The sequence below is a fragment of the Camelus ferus genome, chromosome 5 (assembly GCF_009834535.1).
Source record: "Camelus ferus isolate YT-003-E chromosome 5, BCGSAC_Cfer_1.0, whole genome shotgun sequence".
NCBI lineage: Eukaryota > Metazoa > Chordata > Mammalia > Artiodactyla > Camelidae > Camelus > Camelus ferus.
Genome location: NC_045700.1, coordinates 66,905,254 through 66,924,392, shown reverse-complemented (window position 1 = coordinate 66,924,392; position 19,139 = coordinate 66,905,254). Strand labels below are relative to the sequence as shown.

Here is a 19,139-nt window from a genome sequence, read left to right as displayed (position 1 = left end):
CTAATCCTGCTGAACATTCTGGAGACCTTGAGAACACTCCCAGAGCAAAGCTGAGAAACCACTAATTTAGCATAATTCTTAGTTTACAGATAGGAAAACTATGGTCCAGAAGGGTGAGGTTATTTTGCAAAGGTTAAACTTCTAGTTTATAGAAACAGCTTGCACATCTGAGCCTTTCTTCACAGTACGGTGCTGTTTCTAGTAAACTACTCATTTCTAAATGGCTACACGTTTGCATTTACTAATACAAAATCACACCGGTAAGGAACTGTTCCAAAGCAAAACAGACTTAGAATTCTATTGTTCTGAGGCTGAAATTATGCTTTTAAAATCACTTTTTTTTCCCTACTGGACTAATTCCATGGCATCAAGAATAGCTTCTATTCTTAAATAATTTAAGCATTATTTTATCAGCAATTTAAGAATACGTGACTTGAATGCTTCACTGCATTTTCTAGCAATATTTTCACTTAGTTTTAAACCCAAAACACTTCCCAAAGGAGAGCACTCCAATTTGGTAATTTATATCAACAAGAAATAGGACTAATGAATATAAATCAGATCTACTGCCAACTTTTCAGGAATAAATTTATCTTGTTAAGTAGCTTGTTAATTAAACAGGAGTATGATAAGAGAAGCAAATGATCATACAAATAAATCATAACCCCAAGGTTTCTTCTTATTTTTGGAGAGAAATGTTGTAGGTACTAGCCATGAGCAGAAAAACATGTTATAATTTCAATACCAAAATTTAAATATAATTTTGGTACTGTTATTCCATCAGTATTTAAAAACAAAATATAAAATAAAAGACACTGGGTACACAGTCTTAACGATTAACATTCTGCACATATTTTGAGTGAGGCAGGACATGGATAAATGAGATGCTGACAATCTAGCATACGCTGTGACAAATGAGGGTTATAGACAAGATCACCAACTTTGAATACCAAGATAAATTGGAAGGTTCCTTGTCTTCCCCTTACCCAAAGAAACCAGATGTGTTATTTGGCTTCTGCTGGCATCACAATGAGCAACAATTTATTGAGGTTCTGCTATACGTATTGGGCCACCATTCCGAGCAAGGGTTTTTTAAAGACTGGTCCTTATCCTAATGTCGCTTCGTCTTCTTGAGCAGGCATAGGACTTATAAGGATAAATAAAAGTTAAGGAAACATATTTGGCATCAAATTATTACCACAGGCAATGAGTGCTGCCAAGGAAAAGTGGCTAAGGATTTCTCTGGATGAGGAAGTCTTCTTAAGGGTAAGAAGTCTTGAGAGAGGGTAGTTCTTAGATAAGCAAAGGGAAGATCTTCACAGTATGCACTATCACAGGTCCAGACAGGACTCTGGGTGTATGCACTGATGTGTGTATAGATAAAGTTTGCTGAAGAAAGGAGCTTTGAAGGGAAGGACATTTGTTGTTGATGCTCACACAATGAAATGTGGTTCAAACAGATCAGAAGAAATATGATGAGGAGCCTTGAAAACCAAACTATTTTGGGACCTTCCAACGGGGAGTGGAAAGAGATTGAATGAAGGAGGCTCCCACTGGAAATCATAGATTGTTCTTAGCTAATTTTGGAGCATTTTAGGAAGATCAGCCTGGCAGAAGCATGTGTAAAGGAATAATTTGGGGAAGGAGAGATTAGAAGCAGGGATACCAGTTAGAAAACAAATGTGCTGGTTTAGTCACTAAGTGATAAAAAGCTGGGATGCTGGGAGAAATCAAGATGACTAGACTCTAGCATAGGAGACTAGGAGTCTTTATAGTTGCTGAATGCATGAGTGAACAAATGAGCAAGGGCAAAAATTCAGAGTGAGAGCTGGTTTAAAAGAGGGGAAGATGATAAGTTTGGATTTAGACAAACTAAATTTATAGTGATGATTGAATTTGGAGGTAGAGGTCCTCAGGGAGCAGTAGGAGATGTGAGAACTGAAGTCTAACAGCAATCAGAGCCATAGACATAAATTTGGAGTTAATCTCCAGGGAGGTCAACATTGGGAGCGTAGTAGAAGGATCGTACTTTGGGAGCTCATGTACAGAGAAGGCTGAAAATACACTTGAGACATGTTCAAATTTAGGGAGAAGAGGGAGGAGTTGGAACTAACAAAGAACCCAGAAAAGATATAATCTGAGAATTAAGTGGAGAAACAGATAAATTGAATGTCCTCAGTGCAGACTGGGCCATAGAGGGTAAGAAGAGTAGCAGCAAATGTCACTGAGAGCTTTGGAAAGAACAGCTTCAGGAAAATAACAAGGTGAAAGCTAAATTGCAATGGATGAAGGAGTAATAGTGGGAAAAGCAAGTATAATGTTTAGCAGTAAAAAGAAATGACAGCACTTGAAGGGAAAAGAAAGTAAAGGGAAGATTTTGGTCTTAAAGAAATATCTGTCATACAGAGGGTAAGTACTGCAGGGCACTGTATTTGACCTCTATGGACTGTGGAGGTGATATATGGTTTGGCTCTTTAAGTTTGATTTCTACTTTTGGTCTATGTTCTTTGTATCTTCAATCTTTTCCTAGTCATAAAAGGAGCATAACTAAAATAACCAAGTGCTTAGTGTGTGCCAGGGACTATTGTAAGTGCTTTACATGTGTTGTGTCATGTAATCTTCCCAATGCAGTTTTTTATGAATGAGGAAACTGAAGCAGGGAGACGTTTAATAACTTACCTGAGATCATCTAGTTTGTAAATAATGGACTCAAGATTAGAACCAAGGCAGTCTTGTTCCAAAGTCCATAGCCTTAACCAGTTGCTACACTGCCACTCACCAGATCCTCCAAGTCTCTTCAAATTTGCATTCTTTCCAGCCGTGAACTTCTTCCAAGTACTAACTTCATTCAGTAATATTTGTGTAATTCTGGGCAACCATGCTGTGCTAGGGGCTGGGGTTTCAGGAGCTAACAATATGGAGCATGCTGTCCAGGTGAGGGATACAAGAAGTCATCAGAATGGAGTGGGAGGGGTGAATGCATTCCCACAGGCCCTCAGTGGGCCAAGGTCAGGGGGAGGGTCTGACTCTCCTCAATACTCATAGGGGAGGCAGTCTGCTAGCCTTTGAATACTAGCGCCATATTTACTAGGTAGGAGACTCTGGGAAAATTATTTAAGCTTCTTTCAGTCCTGTAAATAAAATATAATAGATTACATAGAGATGTTCTCCAAAAATCTGTCTTTATCTTTCTTCCTTGATCATTTAGCTGGCTCCAACAATCAACCCTGTCCAAAACTTCTAAATCTCTAACATCAGCTTGAGCCTCTCTTCTGAGCCCTAACTACCAATTGATGGCCAACTGGATATCCCTGCTTCCAACTCAAGACTTTATTTAAAACCCACTGACTCTCTCAAATCCAATGAGTGTTGAGAGTGGTGTGGTCCACTTCTGCCACTGGTACCACCATGCTTCCAGAAACCCAGGACTAAAGCCTCTTTTGATTCCTCTTCCTCCTCCTTTGCCCCTGACATCTGTTCGGTATGTTTCCAAATTTTTTTCTAATTCCTCCTTCCTTTCCAGTTTTTACTGCCACAACCAGTCTGTATTTCATTAACAAGCCTAACCACTGCAGTAGCAGTCTCCTAACTCACCTCTCTGCTGCGAACCTCAGTCTCTTGATTTATGCCAGATTAGTCTTTCTGAATCACAGCTGACCATCCCTCCCTTGACCCACTGCCTAGTCTAGCCTCCATGCTCATTATGCTCTCACTTCCATTATTTTCTCCACTCTGCTTCACACATTTTGTACATGTCAAGTTAAATGGCTCCATTTTCACACAAACCATGAAGCATCCTGACTGTGTATACAGCTTCCTCCATCTGGAATACTTCCTTCATTTCCAAATGTCCAAATACTGCCCATCCTTGAACGCTCTGTTCAGATGCACTGTCCTCTACAAGATTTTCTCTCCTTCGGTTGGGAAATTATCTCCTTCTGACATGAACTTACACAGCACTGTATCACTCTAAGCATCTGACGATCTCTACCTTGTTTGTGCAGTGATGCACCTTCTCTCTTCCACACGGCAAAGTCTTGGAGTGTAGATCCAATTGCAATTCTTTCTTCTATGCCACCTGTCCCTAACACACAGTGCTCAAAAATATAAATAAGTGGATTTTAAAAAGAATGGAAGGCAAAAAAGGCAGAAAATTGGAAGGACAGAAGATTGGAAAGATGGAAGAAGAGAGTCAGCAACAGCATACTCCCATGGGCTTGAATGGAATTTCAAAACACTAAGCAGTAGGCACCTCTCCATGGGGATTTAAAGCAGGAGAAATAACTGACTATAGTCGCATTTTGGTTAGAGGAGAACTTCCCAGGAAGCCTGTTATGTGAAAGAACAAAATAATAATACCTTAATGTTCAGATCCACACGTTGATGAAAGCTACAAATGAATGCAAATAAGGTTTTAAAATAATACAGGCTTTTTTTTTAAGGATTATTGTTAATGAGGCAGATGATAGAGCAAAGAACTGGAGGTATGCTAATGAAGGAGTTAAGAAAACATGTTCTCTTCTAAAGTTGAATTTTTGCCTGCACTTGGCAGTCCACAGGCTCTCAGCACCACCCCTTTAAAGACGTTGCCTAACTCAAATGCTTCACTAATAAGCTTGTCTCCTTAAGGCTATTATTTAAAAATCAGATCAAGAACTTAGCACAATCTCAAAAGTTTGTGCATTTTCACAGATATTTAGAAAAGCTCCCTTAGGGAGAGAACAAGAGTTTAAAATCAACTACCATATAGCTGTAGAAATGGATAGATCAATTTGAAGCATGATTCTTCATACCTTGTCAACTTCAAAGGCAGAGAAATGGATGAAGGAAGCTCTGTCAGTGCTGGCCAATTTACTAGTACTGTGGGCATCTGCTTCTAGTCACAGAATGCCAAGTTCTTTAAGAGAAATAAAGTACAATTTTAGAATGTATCTTAAACATGCCTGGATTAGAGATCAAGAAAAAGAAAAGTCCTGGGAGAGGATATAGCTCAAGTGGTAAAGTGCATGTTTAGCATTCAGAAGGTCCTGGGTTCAATCCCCAGTACCTCCTCAGGAAATAAAAAGTAAATCTAATCACCTCTCCCACCACAAATGAATTTAAAGGATAAAGAAAGTCCAAATGCCCTACAAAAATAAAAAAACAATAAATCTTTACAAGAAGAATGTGTGATTAGATTACTAATTTTTCTTTGTGAATTTTGTCCTAGCCTCTGTTTGTACCACAAAATTCCTCAGCAACAAAAGACAGCACAAGAAATGAAAAGTTCCAATCTACATATTAAAAAAAAAAAACAAAACACAAAACTCAATTCCAAGGAGATACAAGGCAGGCACTTGGCAATGTCTTAAGGGAAGAGTGTTTCTTCAAGTTTTTTGCTTCTTTTTAAACTTCGGTTATAAAACATGAAGTTGTTCTTATACTTGTGAAGCTATAAAAATGAAGAGAGAAGGGGCTCCTGATCAAATGAGATAGAAATTGACTTGTAAACCTCCACTGTAGCAGGTAATAATTTCAAATGCAACTTCTGGTTGGATTTCAAGGTTGGTTCTACATTAAAGTCACCTTGGATAGTGTTTAATTGATCCACAGCTATTATAAGTATTAATCATTGTTAGACTAACTATAAAGAACCATGATAATAGCTCCCTGGAGTTCTTGACAAAATATAAGACATAAAAAAAATTTGCTCTATTTAAATAACAAAGGGAAAAGAAATACCTACCCTGGATTAGCAGCTGCCATCAATATCCAGGCAAAGGGAATTATACCAAAAACAAGGCTACTTCACAGCAAGATTTATTAATACATCCAAAAGAAAGAAAGAAAAATCATTTTGTCACACTATATACAGATAATACATACAGTGTTTTATACACATATTACATCAGTTTTTACACAAGAAAAATATACATAAAAATGTAAACTTTTGTATACAAAAACCCTTAAACAAATTAAACAAGAACCAGATAACAAAAGGAGACCAATCCATTATTATTTCATCAAATTTTTAAAACAGTAATACAGTACATTCATTGAGATATATATGGAAAATGTGAGCCATCTCTTCCTGTTTAAAGGGAAATTACAAACCAAAAGCCCATTATCTCCCCAAAATGTGGTCTCCCCCAGCAGCACTACACCCAATGCCATAGATGTGCCTTTCCGCCAGAACTGGGGGCCTCTTCCTCAAACTGCCAATCTCCTCATCTTGCTCCTACGGTCTGTGCAGAGACAAGTGGCTCCTAGCTTTTGTGCATATAACTAAGCTTCCAGCCACTATGAACACAGAGAAGATGCCCAGTTTGTAAGTTCCCTTTAAGCAGCTTTTTTTTTTTTTTTGTAAATATTTTTAATGTATGGCCTGTTAAACATACTTGTGTGCCAAGGTGAAGGAGAACACTGAAACAGAAGGGCTTTGAGAACGGCTAGTCCTTGCTACCGTGCAGTTACTTTGTTAGAAGAGATTTCAGAACTGTGCAACCTGTCCTTTACTGGTTTCCAATAAACTACCTCACCTTTGATTTCCCACTGCAACTTGGTTTCAATCTATACTTCAGTACTCCGGTTAGTACCACACAACTGCCAAGATGTTTTTGTTAAAGGCTGCTTCTGATATCAAGTTTCATCTAAGCTACTGTGTGAAATCCCTCAAACCCCAACCTCTCTATTTGACTCTTCAGGGGTACTCTTACTCCTCCTGTTTTTGTTGTTGTTGTTTTTGCTAGTATCTTTTGGTTTGGGATTGTCTGTCTTTGTTTTTCTCTCTGTAAAGTCTTAAAATGCACTCTGCTGCTAACTCTCCAAAATAAAATATTTAAGTTTTTCCTTAATATTCTTTCATTCAGTGTGTCAAATTGATATACTAATAAAAATACCTGAAGCTGTGGGGAGTAAGAATTAAATTTATGCCAAGTGCCTGCAGATTTAGAGTTCTTAAAAGAAAAAAACAGTCTGGGAAGACCTTTAACTAAATAAACGCAAAACATGCTCAAGACAGCTTCATGAGAGAGCCGCCTTCTCTCAAAGTTGAATTTTGAACAAGGCAGAATAACAATTAGGTGATATATTTCCCTGCAGCTAGAGAGTAGTTAACTTCCCCCAGGCAGAATGATCTCAATGACCATTATTTATTAATGAAAGGAAGAGGCAAACTGGTGAATTAAGTTGATCTAGGAGATGGTGGATGACATACACTGATGCGGATGTTAGGATTGCTTTACAACTGAAATAAACAGGCTGGTTTGTGGCACTTCTCCACTTCAGAGGGAGGAGAACACACAGGGCTCCTCAAGTGAATCTCCAGCTCTCTCTTTCTCCCATGGGACAGATGGCATTTTTAAGATGACAGTCTCCCTTTCAGTTAAAAAAAAAAAACATAACAATAAAAGGAAGAGGAAGATAAATAAATAATGTGTGGATGTCTTTAGATGAGACTTTTAAATGTTCTTTAAATAACTTTTGATAATGTATTTTAAATCATTACATACAACTGCCATTGCAGTGACAATATTCCAGTAGGGGCAGCATTTTGCTAAATGTAAAAGATTGCCATTTAAAACTCATACATATACATGTGTATATACAGTATATCAACACTATTTATATACATATATATCTAGAGAGCAACATTTCGTTGTCTTTGAATATCTATATATCCACTCCCACAATATATACTAGAGACATACTGTGCGAGTATATGTGAAAGTATATGTACACATGCTCCAACATGTATATATACACTTTGACCTGTGTGTGCATAAAAGCTTTAAAGGCACAATATATAGGGATGCAAGTTTTCTAGAGAGCTGCAGCAAAGTTAAAACAGAATGTCACAAATGTCAGAAAAGTCAAGAGGAAATATAGCAGAATTCATTGTACAAGAATTCATTAAAGCCGTTTCATCATGAGTAAAATGAGTTATAGAATTCAAGAGGCTTTCTGTTGAAATGAAAATGGTAAATTTATGACTAGGTCACAAAATAGACCAAATGTTTTAAATGACAAATTAATGACAATAAACAACAAAATAAACCTAACGCTAACGTCAATCATAAAATCATAATTAAGGGGGTTTTTTTTCAGTTTAAGTAAAACATCCCCAAATTACCTAGGTAAAACTTTCAAATTAGTTCTGTTAGAATGTTGGTTTTTTTGTTTGTTGGTTGGTTGTTTCTGAGACAAAGAGGATGCCCAATTCTCAAAATTACTATAGAAAATATTACCAAAACTTGTAACTTCTGAGAAATTTCAGAGTTAAGGATCTTAAAAAAAAACAAACTGAAAAGTTAATGAAATATGGTTAAGCCAAATTATTCTGGCTAGAAAGGACATAATAAAAGGGAATAAACACAATGAAGCGTGATTTTTAAATGATTGCCTTAGAAAGTAATGAAGACAAAGAGTATGGAACTGGCAAGTAAGAACAGTTCTAACAGGAATTCATAAACAAGACTGTCATCCAAAGGACTTCCATCTCTGTATGCTCCTACGATTACTCTGTCACCTCCTCTTGCGTATAGAATAATCCAGAATTTTCCATAGACATGTATAATCTTGCTTAACAAAGGCTGTTTATCTATTATACACACACATTTTTTAGGGAAATATATGTATATAGCTTTATCTATACACACACATATACATACGTGTATATATAGATTTATACAAATGTATAAATAAACGTAATACTTCTCAATCTTTCCATTGACAAGGCAAGTTCACATTCAGCAAAGTGCCACCACATCCCATATACACATCTCTGTACAGATATACACAAAAGGGTCTGTTTTCACCCTTCAATCAGGGGGAATTTATTCTAGCAAATCCCATTAACCAGTAACTGAAGGGAGAAATGGCACCAGTACAACCTCCCTTCTTTCATTTGCATGCATATGTACAAGAAATATGCAGATTTTTAAAAATCCATAAAGCAAGAGTGAATGAAACTGGGAGAGGCTGCAAAAATACAACTGTAAAAAGAACAACATACAAAGCTTTTCCAGGTCTTGAGTATTTCTAAGATGAATGAGGCTTCAAAGACAACTATAAATTCAGATGTATTATCAGTTGTTGTGACATATTTCCAACTACATGATTTTTTAATATTAAAAATAAATATGATTGGAGCATTTAATAACAACTCTAGTTTTGACTACTTTAGACCACCAGATACTTCAGTAATGAATGTTTAGTAAAATGACAAAACTCAAAATACAGGAATGTATTTTTTTTTAATTCTGTATGAATCAGGTGAAAGTCAAGGGTAGCATAATTTCCCTATAACCAAAATATGGGCTTGGAGGGGGCACACTGACTTCATAAATAGCAACATAACTGAGCAACTTTTTTTTTAAATTTTGGGGAACAAATGAAATCATCCCAGCTTTGAAATGTGCATGGTGAAATGATCCCACAACTCTTTAAACAAAGCAGCCCCTTGGAAAAATGGTACTCTTTATAAAAGGCCTATACTTGTCTTAACTTCACTAAGAAGAGGTGAGCAATAATGTTTTATAAGTCAGGATATGAAGAAATCTATTATTAACATAAAAAAAAAAAGGGTTCAGCTGATCTCTGGTCCCACCACCCCAACAGAAAAACACAGCTTATGTCCAGGTCTGTTTCTCTCTTTTGCTCTTATTTTTATGCTCAAAAGCAAGAGGCTGGTCTTACAACCTGCTGTTTCTCATGTCACTTTAAAAACATAGCATAATATAAGGAAATCAAAAGGTTAAAATAAAATGCACATGATATCAGAGCTAGCCTTTTAACATAAGATAACATAATGAAGAATTTGGTGTATTTATACAACAGAGACGATGAGAGAGGAACTCCAATACCCTCAACTAAATAAACCATAGTTCTACAATATATCCCGTTACCCTTCTATTTTTGCCTAAGCACACATTCATCTCTCTCACACACATTCCCCCAATGTATATTTTTGCATGTGTGTAAAAACACAGACATATACATGCACACAAGGAATTTAATTCTATTTTTAAGTCACAGTGGGAATTCCTTAGTGAGGAGGGATAAAAAGTTCCTGAATAAGACACTGAGAATATCTAGATTTATTATTTTCTCTATTTTACTTCCCAACTTACAGAATAAACTGCAAATTAAAGAATAAATCCATAGGAAACAGAAGAGGTCTTAAAAACTTAGTTTACAAATTCCAGCTACAGTAGTTGGGAGTTTACTTGATCTATGTATTTCTATTTACCCTGTGACTAAGCTTCTAGCCATCTTAAGTGTAAACCACAGATCATTTACTAAAGAAACATGATTCTCGACAGTTCTATGAGCAATAATAAATGGTCTAAAGGTGTCCTACATTTTGAGGCCCCAGGATATCCTTTTATTTCATATATCTGCAAGGTAGCAAAGGATAGCTATACACCTTGACACGGCAGAGATCCAGTGTAAAAAGGTGCTTCACTAGTTTGTTTTGTCAAAAAAAAAAAAAAAAAAAGCTCATATATAATTTTTTTAGCTATTAAACACATAGGCAACATAATTCATTACACTCAATACAGCTTTAGTATAAAACTTATAATTTATGAGGTGATGTTAATAGCATAAATTAATATACCTTTTCTCTTAAAATCTACAATAAGTATTCTGAAAGCTCATTGGGGAAGGAAATTTTTAAATAAAAGTTTTAAAGCTGTGCGTGGTGGGAAAGGATTCTGTATGCTGTGGCTGAGATGAGAGCATGAAGGAGAAGGAAGAGTCCCATGCAAGACCCCGTGGGCTACGAAACCAAATGTTCTCTCTCTCTTGCGCTCTCGTCAATGATGAGTCACCTTTAGTTTCTTTTAAAACTATTTTCTTATTTCAAAAACTGCCCTAATTTCCACAAGGAATCCCTGAGACATACTCAACACTATACAGTGAAAAGAACTATCACTGTTGAGAGGAACTGATTCAACCCTTCCAAGCAGATGAAGACAACATCACAAGTACCAAACTTCCCAGCCCTTCCACACTCATCAGCTGGAGCCAACTGTACTTTAACGATGCAGGGTGGAGTCATTTCAGGGCAAATCAGCCTATTCCCCCAGTAAAAGCAAGGGTGGCACTTAGCTGCACTGGAGCCTTCTGCACTGCATGTTGAAAATTTTTCCAAGGGGAATTTTGGGTGCATATAGAGCTTACTTCAGTGGTCCCCAGCTTAAAGAACAAACAAAAACAAAAAACAAGTGAAAGAAAAGGATTCTACTACTCTTGGGCCAGGAGCAGTACAGATCACAGGTGTATGCGTGCATACTGCAGGGCTGGGGGTGGGCCGGGCAAGCAGGCAGAAGGGAAAAATGGAAGGAGAGCTGTGGGGCCCTCCACGGCTGCTAAGAGTAAGACAGGTTTTCTCTCATAAGCCTGTTTTTCAGACTAAACTTTAGATCACCAAAACCCTGCCATTCAAAGTAGCCAAACATTGCCAAGATCTGGGAACCTGGGGGACAGAAAGTCACACCGAATTTGCTCTCTCTCTCTGAAATGCCACGTTTCTTTTATTGGCTCTGTATTACAGTGCAGAGAGAAGACAGCTAACAAAAAGTAAGAGCTGGAGTGAAAAGAGAATTTTTGCTGTTTAGAAATAAGGCTAAGTTTGACCCACAATTTTTGCACTAAGGACATTGATTATTAGGAGAGATACAGTTATTCATTTACGTTTTATGTTTTCTTTCCTAACTCACTGCTCAGAAGAAGATGCTTAACAGATATCCAAACATGTTCTTCCCTGATATCTTATTACACATCTTTTGAAAGACAGTATTTTAAAAATGTTACTTCAATTTACTAAACATGGATTTTTGGGTCCCTCCAGAATATGATACTGGGAAGTTTATCAAGTTCAAGATATAAAGAAGTCGTTACATTGTTTACCTTTCCATAGAATGCCTCCAAAAATTCAATTGTTTTCAATGTATTGAGAGGAAAAAAAAACCTCTGTTCTATCATATACATATTCCCTCCCCACCCCATTCTGAAGAAATGTGTTTCTTGTCAGGAAAAAAAAAAGTCCTTGGAGCAATGTAGGTATAGATATTTGTGATGAAAGATTCAGTATGACTCCATTTTCTTTCAAGGAATCCTTTAAATTGCCTCATTAAACTGCAGAGTTCTGTTGACCATTTAGAAGACCATTATATTAGTCTATATATAACCAGATTAAAAATAGAATTGAATAGAATGTTAAAAGGCTAAAAAGAAACAGGATGAAGAAACCGGAAACTAGACACCTAAACAAATTTTAAATGAATTTCAAACCTATTAGCTTGCAGTAATTCGTTTAGTGTTATTCACATCCTCATCCTTTTGCAATGCCAATCCACAGCCACCTCTTGAACTAACTTGGAGAAAAGGTGACTGCCTCCCACAAACATTGCTGGTGAGGTCTGTCAGCCACATCAGCACCCCTGCGTCGCAGGCGCACAGAAAGGACTGCAGGCAAGACTCAGCGAACTCACAGGTGGGCGCGACCTACACAGGCTCAAATTCCCAAATGACAAACGCCCAACGGTGCAGGTCAATAGAAATACATTTTTCACACAAGAATAAAATTGGTTCACGTAAGAAGCTGCTAGGGCAGCTGTGTGTATCATGGACATCATCTCCTTCCGAATCAAAGAACTGTCTTTGTCTCTCTGGATCGTGATCATGGACTGCGAACGCGCTCTGGTAAGGAAAAGCTTTAGTGTTAGTCACAGAAAATGATGACTCTTAACTTGCAGTTGAGAGGTTGGGCTTATTTTAAAAATAAATCTTATAAATAATTATTTGGCAAAGATAAAGTACTAGCTTTCATTAGCCTTAAACCGCTCAAGAGAGCAACTACAACTTTAAGAAAAAGAAAAAAACAATTTCCTAACAGTATCTCCATGCCTACTATTTGCTTCTCATTAAATTATCCTCTTTTCATGGAGGGGCACTAGACACACCACACTGCCTGCCAATGCAAAATTGCTCAGGAAAGCATTCGTGAAGCAGTCCTATCTCACAGGGCAGGTTACTGGAGAAAATCATCCTTTGCCATATAAGCTATGCGACGATAATTGGAACATTTTTCCATTGCATAGTCTGTCACTTGGTGGGTTGAGTTTAATTGCTATTTACTATCGTGAACTGTTTACTAGCTACATAACCTACCCAGATGTGCAAATTGCTAAGCCATTTGTACAGAGGAAAAACAATGTCTTAAGTACTTTAATTAAAATAATATTAACAATTATGTAGAGTGTGGAGGAGAAAAACACATCTTTCCTTCGGATGCTATAGATCACAGCCAGTGGGTATTACACATTAGAATGGAATTCAGATTCTCAGAGCACAGAATGTATCCATTAACTGCAGCAACTCTGTAAATTAAATCACATTAACACAACCTAACTGGCCTTTATAAATGGTCCCAAAGAACTGCAGAAACAGAGTGAACCTTCTTTGCCACTATTTCCCAGGAGTTTAACACTAGAATGAAAGCTAGTTTCCACCTAATTAGAACCTTATATAAAATTTCTTTTTGATTCCAGTATTGCCTTATTATAGCATAAGTGCTATTTTAAAAGACAGTAATTTTCATATTTCTGGAGTAAAAGACACTTCATTCCTTTCCTTACAAAATAACGGCCAATCTACTACTACTAGACTAGGACTGCCCCGTTAGCCAAAGGAAAACGTAACGGGTACCTCCGAGTTCTCAGATGTCCCTCTGTCTTCCCAAAAGGGACTCACAAGAAACAGCAAGAGCAACACAAATCGCAAGCTCGGATGTTTGTTTTGAAGTAGATGAAATGAGAGGAAAAATTTGTTTTTTGCTAGTTCCTCAAACCTACACTGGTACTTTCTACAGGTGCCCTGTCTTCAGCTATCACTGTGGGCATCTAAACAAAAATGAATTTACTCAAAGTTTTTGGTGTGAAGCTGTAACTGGCAACATTCCTGATCATTTCATGCCTCCTTACTAGAAAGCAGAAAAGGGCTTAAAAATGCACAGAAAACAGAAAATTGCAAACGATAAAATGTGCAACTTACTGCAAACTCAGTTTTGATAACTGAAGAATTTTAAGCAGCTACCATGAGGGACAAATAGCCAGAAAGGTTCAAATCGACATCCCATGACTTTCCCTTCGTTGTCAAAGAAAGTCGATGTGCATACACCAATTTTACCTCAATAAAAAAGAAATTCAATGGGCTGCTCTGCTACGACCTTTAATTAGTACTCAATGGAGACGAAATCCAATCACTGGGAATGGACAGTTATCACGTGATGATTCTAGTGGGATGTGAAAAGAGTTCAGCAAACCAAATGACACTTCTGAGCAGAGGTAACTACTCATAATCATTTCATTACAGTACATTAAAATAAAAAAGCTTACCAACATAGGTTCACAGGTGAGAAATATTCAAATTATCTGTTCTCACCATTCGGAATAGATTTATGGTGCTACCAAATATAATTTTGCTTTGTGACATAATTTATAATTTAGAAATTTCTCAATCTGCAAAAAAGGCAAAGCTATTAAAAAATAAATCTTCCAATCAATTATCATGATTAAAAAAAAACTAAATATATTACAAACATATTTTTGGCCCACAAAAAGAAACTTCAATAAATACAAAATAGGGCATATAATGATTTCATACAGTCATGTGACATTTCCCCTCCATAATCTCAGGCACGTGGTATCTGCATAATGCCTGCTGATTACCATCATTCCTTTAAAAAGCAGAGAAAGAAAAGCTTTCAAAAGAAGGGACTGGTTAGAATTAGCATGACATAAAGAGACTACGTACAGGAAATAGGAAAATACATCCAAATCTTTACCTATTGAAAAGGAATTAAGATCAAATATTCCCTGACAAATGAATTATTATATCACATCATCAATAGATATGTTCTCTCTACTCATCTTTTAAAATATATATATGTAAATTAGACTAGACTCAGGTATAAATAGCCAATGGTATCTCAGGGGACAGTGAAACTTCTCAGCAAAAGCAGAGTACAGATGCTTTGAAAATCTAGTTCCGCCCTGGGGGAAAGCAGTGGGGAGAAGGCAGGTACAAAGAAACCTCACATATTCATTCCATAGTCACCAACTTACTAAACTACCCAGTATGATTTTTAACCCTAAAATTCTGGTACTTTGAAAAACTTTTCCCAAAACTTAAACCTAAGTACTTAAAATTATTTTAAAAGTACCAAAGGGTAGGTAAAATTTATGTCTAATTTCCATATTCTGCCTTGAAAGAAACTTTAAAATGTGTATCCTTCAGGTATTACACATCACTTCACAACTGGTACATTGATTCTACAAGTGTCTTCAACATTTTACAAATCTTACCAAAGAGTCACTACTGTAAACATGAAAAATTCAAAAGCAAAAGATGGATCAAGGAGTTTACAGATCTCATCTTTCCAAACCTATCTGACCTATCCTGGTTTTCACATCAAAATATTTTCTTTAATTACATCTTGCAAATGTACTCCATGGGAGAGGGATTTAGAAACAAATGCATGTCTAGAAAGGCAGTATTACCAACCACCAGACCTCAGAATTGCAGCAACCCCGCAGTCACTCCAGGCAAGCTTTTCACGACATCCGCAGGGCACTGACGTGAATTCAGCTTTTTGTGTTCTGGGCTAACTCAGCAGAAAAGGGTTGTGCTATTCACGCCACCAGACCACCACCCTCTCCATTCAGGAAACTCAGTTAACTCAGTGGGAAAGAATGACCGACCTTGTTAGGGTTGTGAGATGTGGGAAAGGAGAAGAGCCTTCTACTCATTAGGAAAACAAAATAACAATGGGACAGCTGCTTCCTGCCCTGCACAAAGACACACGCGTGGGCGCACACATACACACAGGCAGTCAAAAGACTAATTTTTTTCTTTTTAATTAAACGTGATCACAATTAGGAATGGAATCCTGGCCTCATGTGGTGTTCGGCAGTTGGCGCCCAACCAGGGCCCCGATCTGCCTCCACAGCCATTTGCTATCTCTTACACAGGAACTCGATGAACAGGACCATTCTCCCTAGAACCACCCATGTAAAGACCTGGTAATAGAATGGAAAGCACTGATCTGAATACTAGGAAATAGTAAAGGGCACTGGTAATCTGAGGTATCTTCCACTTCTAGGACTTGCTGCTAAAAATCGATTCTATCCAGTCACTGTGCTGAGCCACTAAGGAAACCACGGCGGGAGAGCGGACCTGCCAGGAGGGAATGAGCACCAGTGCGCAGGAGCACATGTGAACACTGAGGCGAGGTCCGCTGCAGGGCGACTTGTTCAACTGGAAAAGGGAGTTCTCCTCTAGTCCCCGCCTGTTATGTTTAAAATCTTCTTTAGGAAAAGGGGGGAGGGGTGATAAAGAGGAAAAAAAAGATAGAAAACACCAGGTTCCCCACCTGCCTGCAAACACACAGACACGCTCAGTTAGGGGAGGTAAAGGGAGAAGACGCATTATTGGTACTTGTAGCTGTGGCACCTGTTACTGTGAAGCCTGTAGGAGGGGCTATAGAGCTGTGGCTGGGCTGCAGGTCCTTAGGAATGCCACTGTGAGAACTCAGCTGGTGGCCGAAGGCTGCGCTGAACTGAGGGAGTTGCTGCTTGGGAGAGGTGGAGGCCATGAGTTCAGCAGAAGGCCCCATGCCACTGAAGCTGGTCTGCGGTAACCCCGGAAGCACGCTGGAGCTGCTGGGGGTCACGGTGGCGAAGGCAGGCTGTGTGGTCTCTGAGTTCGAAGTGGTGGGTGGCGTGGATAGGGAAGTGGAAAGAAGATGTCCATCTGCGCCGAGAAGGTTGCTAAATGGAGAGGGATCTCCAAGGTTGACAGGGAGATTGCCCCAGTGAGTTCTGGGGTTCACGACTCCTCCAAGTGGCACCTCAAGTTGGGTTGGGAGCAAGTGCTGCGCCATGATGGGCATCTCTGCTGAAAAGGTAGCTGCCATATTATCACCCGAGTAAGATGTTGTGTGGGGAGAGGTGATATGGTCACTGTAGGGAGACGGCACATGCTCGCTATCATAATGGCTTCCATGGGGTGAGGAGTGTGAATGATCACTGCTGTATTGCTGTCGTGAGGTGATTAGGTCATCTGCCTTGCTCAGCAGCTGGGCAGGATGTGGCCTCTGGGAGGCATGGCTGCCATCATGAAGTCCATGAAACTGTCCTGGGAAGGCTCTCTCCCCAAGTGCACTCTGGCTGATCAGAGTGGCAGAAGTAAGGCCAACGTTGGCTGGGGCAGAGAACTGCCCCTGGATCTGCCCTGCCAGGGGTGTAGGTGGGTTAGACAAGGTAGCAGAACGGAGCAGGTTCTCGTCCAGCTCTAGACTAGAAAAATTGTCGTGTACGATCCGCCCATTCAACAGCTCCCCCAGGTCTGCATTTACCTCTCGGCTCAAGGACTGAATTCCTGACGCTCCAGTCCCTGTGGAGAAAACCCCTATTCCTCTATCTGACAACTCCTGGACGGGCACACCATCTGACTGGGTGAGCACCCCAATGGTACTCAGGCACTCGAGAGAAGTCACGGCCTGCAAGGCCCGTTCAAGTTCCTCAGCCTCTTCGGTGGTGGGGAGGAGGTCTCCGTTCTTTCCTGAGTAAACAAGAGCCATCGACAATCAGCAGAGAGCCCAGAAATAAACCCACACACCTACGGTCAATTACTCTTCAACAAAGGAGGCAAGAATATACAACGGAGAAAAGACAGCCTTTCGGCAAGTGTTGTTGGGAAAGCTGGACGGATGCATGTAAATTAATGAAGTCAGAACACACCCTCACACCATACACAAAAATAAACTCAAAATGTCTTAAAGACTTAAATACAAGACATGACATCACAAATCTAGAAGAGAACACAGGCAAAACATTCTCTGACATAAATCATAGCAATGTTCTTCTCCTAGGTCAGTCTCCCAAGGCAAAAGAAATAAAAGCAAAAATAAACAAATGGGACCTAACTAAACTTACAAGCTTTTGCACAGCAAAGGAAACCATAAACAATCAGCAGGGCTTTGGCCATGCCAGACCACAAAAATCATACATGTGAATTACTTGTAACAACAGTATTAAAAAGAGTCCCCATTGAAAAGAGGAGTTCCCAAAGTCTGGACTGGAAGGAAACAATGAAATACTCATCTGCAGGACGGGTCTGAAGTGTCAAGCTGTCCTGGACCCTGAATCGCATCTTGAGTTTATTTTTCAGTACTCTCAAAAACCATCTTATAGGGGGGAGTGTAATAGCTCAGTGGTAGAGGGTGTGCTTAGCGTGTACAGGTCCTGGGTTCAATCCCCAGTACCTCCATTAAAACACACACACACACACACATACATGCACACACACATACATACACACACATATACACACACACAATAAACTTAATTAACACCCTCCAAAAAAAGAATATAAAAAAGAGTTACCACAAGTTACTCCATTACTTGAATTAAAAAAAAACAAAACCATCTTATCAAAGTGTTCAGTTCTTAGGGATTCTAAGGATTACCAATTTAAAACTCAAGGTGACTATCTGATTACATGTATGTTTTTACCTAAAGTTATTAATGTCATTAAAATAGAAAACCTATCAATAGTTCAGATGTGAGACAAAGGCTGTGGAGGAGGAGTCCCCTCAGTTCTTCTACTCTTGGAGTCTCGGGCGCTGTGAAGACTAGAATACAGAACCTCATATGTCTATTTTATTAGCACAACACCGAGCACTCAGCTCATTTCATAGCTTGGTTACCTTTTAAAATGCTTTTGCATTACCTTCTACTCCTCCCTTCTCATTCTCCCATTTCTAAAGAATTTTCATAAAATGGAAGCCCATGTGCCTACACTGATTTCATTTTCAATATAAAAAAATCTATCGTTAGGAACTTGACTTAATCACCACAAAAATACCTAGTTTTTAATGGTGGAAGAAACCTTCTAAGAGTATAGAAGATTATTCCCTGAAAGCACTAAAGAATTGGTGGGATTAAGCAAGTTTTGATCTGGAAAAGTGCACTTCATTTGTAGTGGGATATTAAAATGAGGAAAAGTTCTGAAAGCCTTCAGTAAATTCAAGTTTAAAATGTCTTTGTTCAAAAATAAAGTAAAATTACTCATTTTAAAGGAATGAAGTTATA

The 19,139-nt window shown here is 38.5% G+C and overlaps 1 protein-coding gene across 8 annotated transcripts in view; it reads right to left on the bottom strand.

The window, feature by feature from the left end:
* Positions 1 to 5,783: 5,783 nt before the first annotated feature.
* The window catches only part of INO80D (INO80 complex subunit D), a 60,067-nt gene continuing 46,711 nt past the window's right edge, over positions 5,784 to 19,139 (bottom strand). For all 8 annotated transcript variants that reach the window (XM_032480007.1, XM_032480014.1, XM_032480009.1 and 5 more), the window contains one exon: positions 5,784 to 17,607. In XM_032480007.1, coding sequence (XP_032335898.1) covers positions 16,442 to 17,607 — 1,166 coding nt within the window. In that variant the 3' untranslated portion in view covers positions 5,784 to 16,441. The remainder of the gene's footprint in view (positions 17,608 to 19,139) is intronic.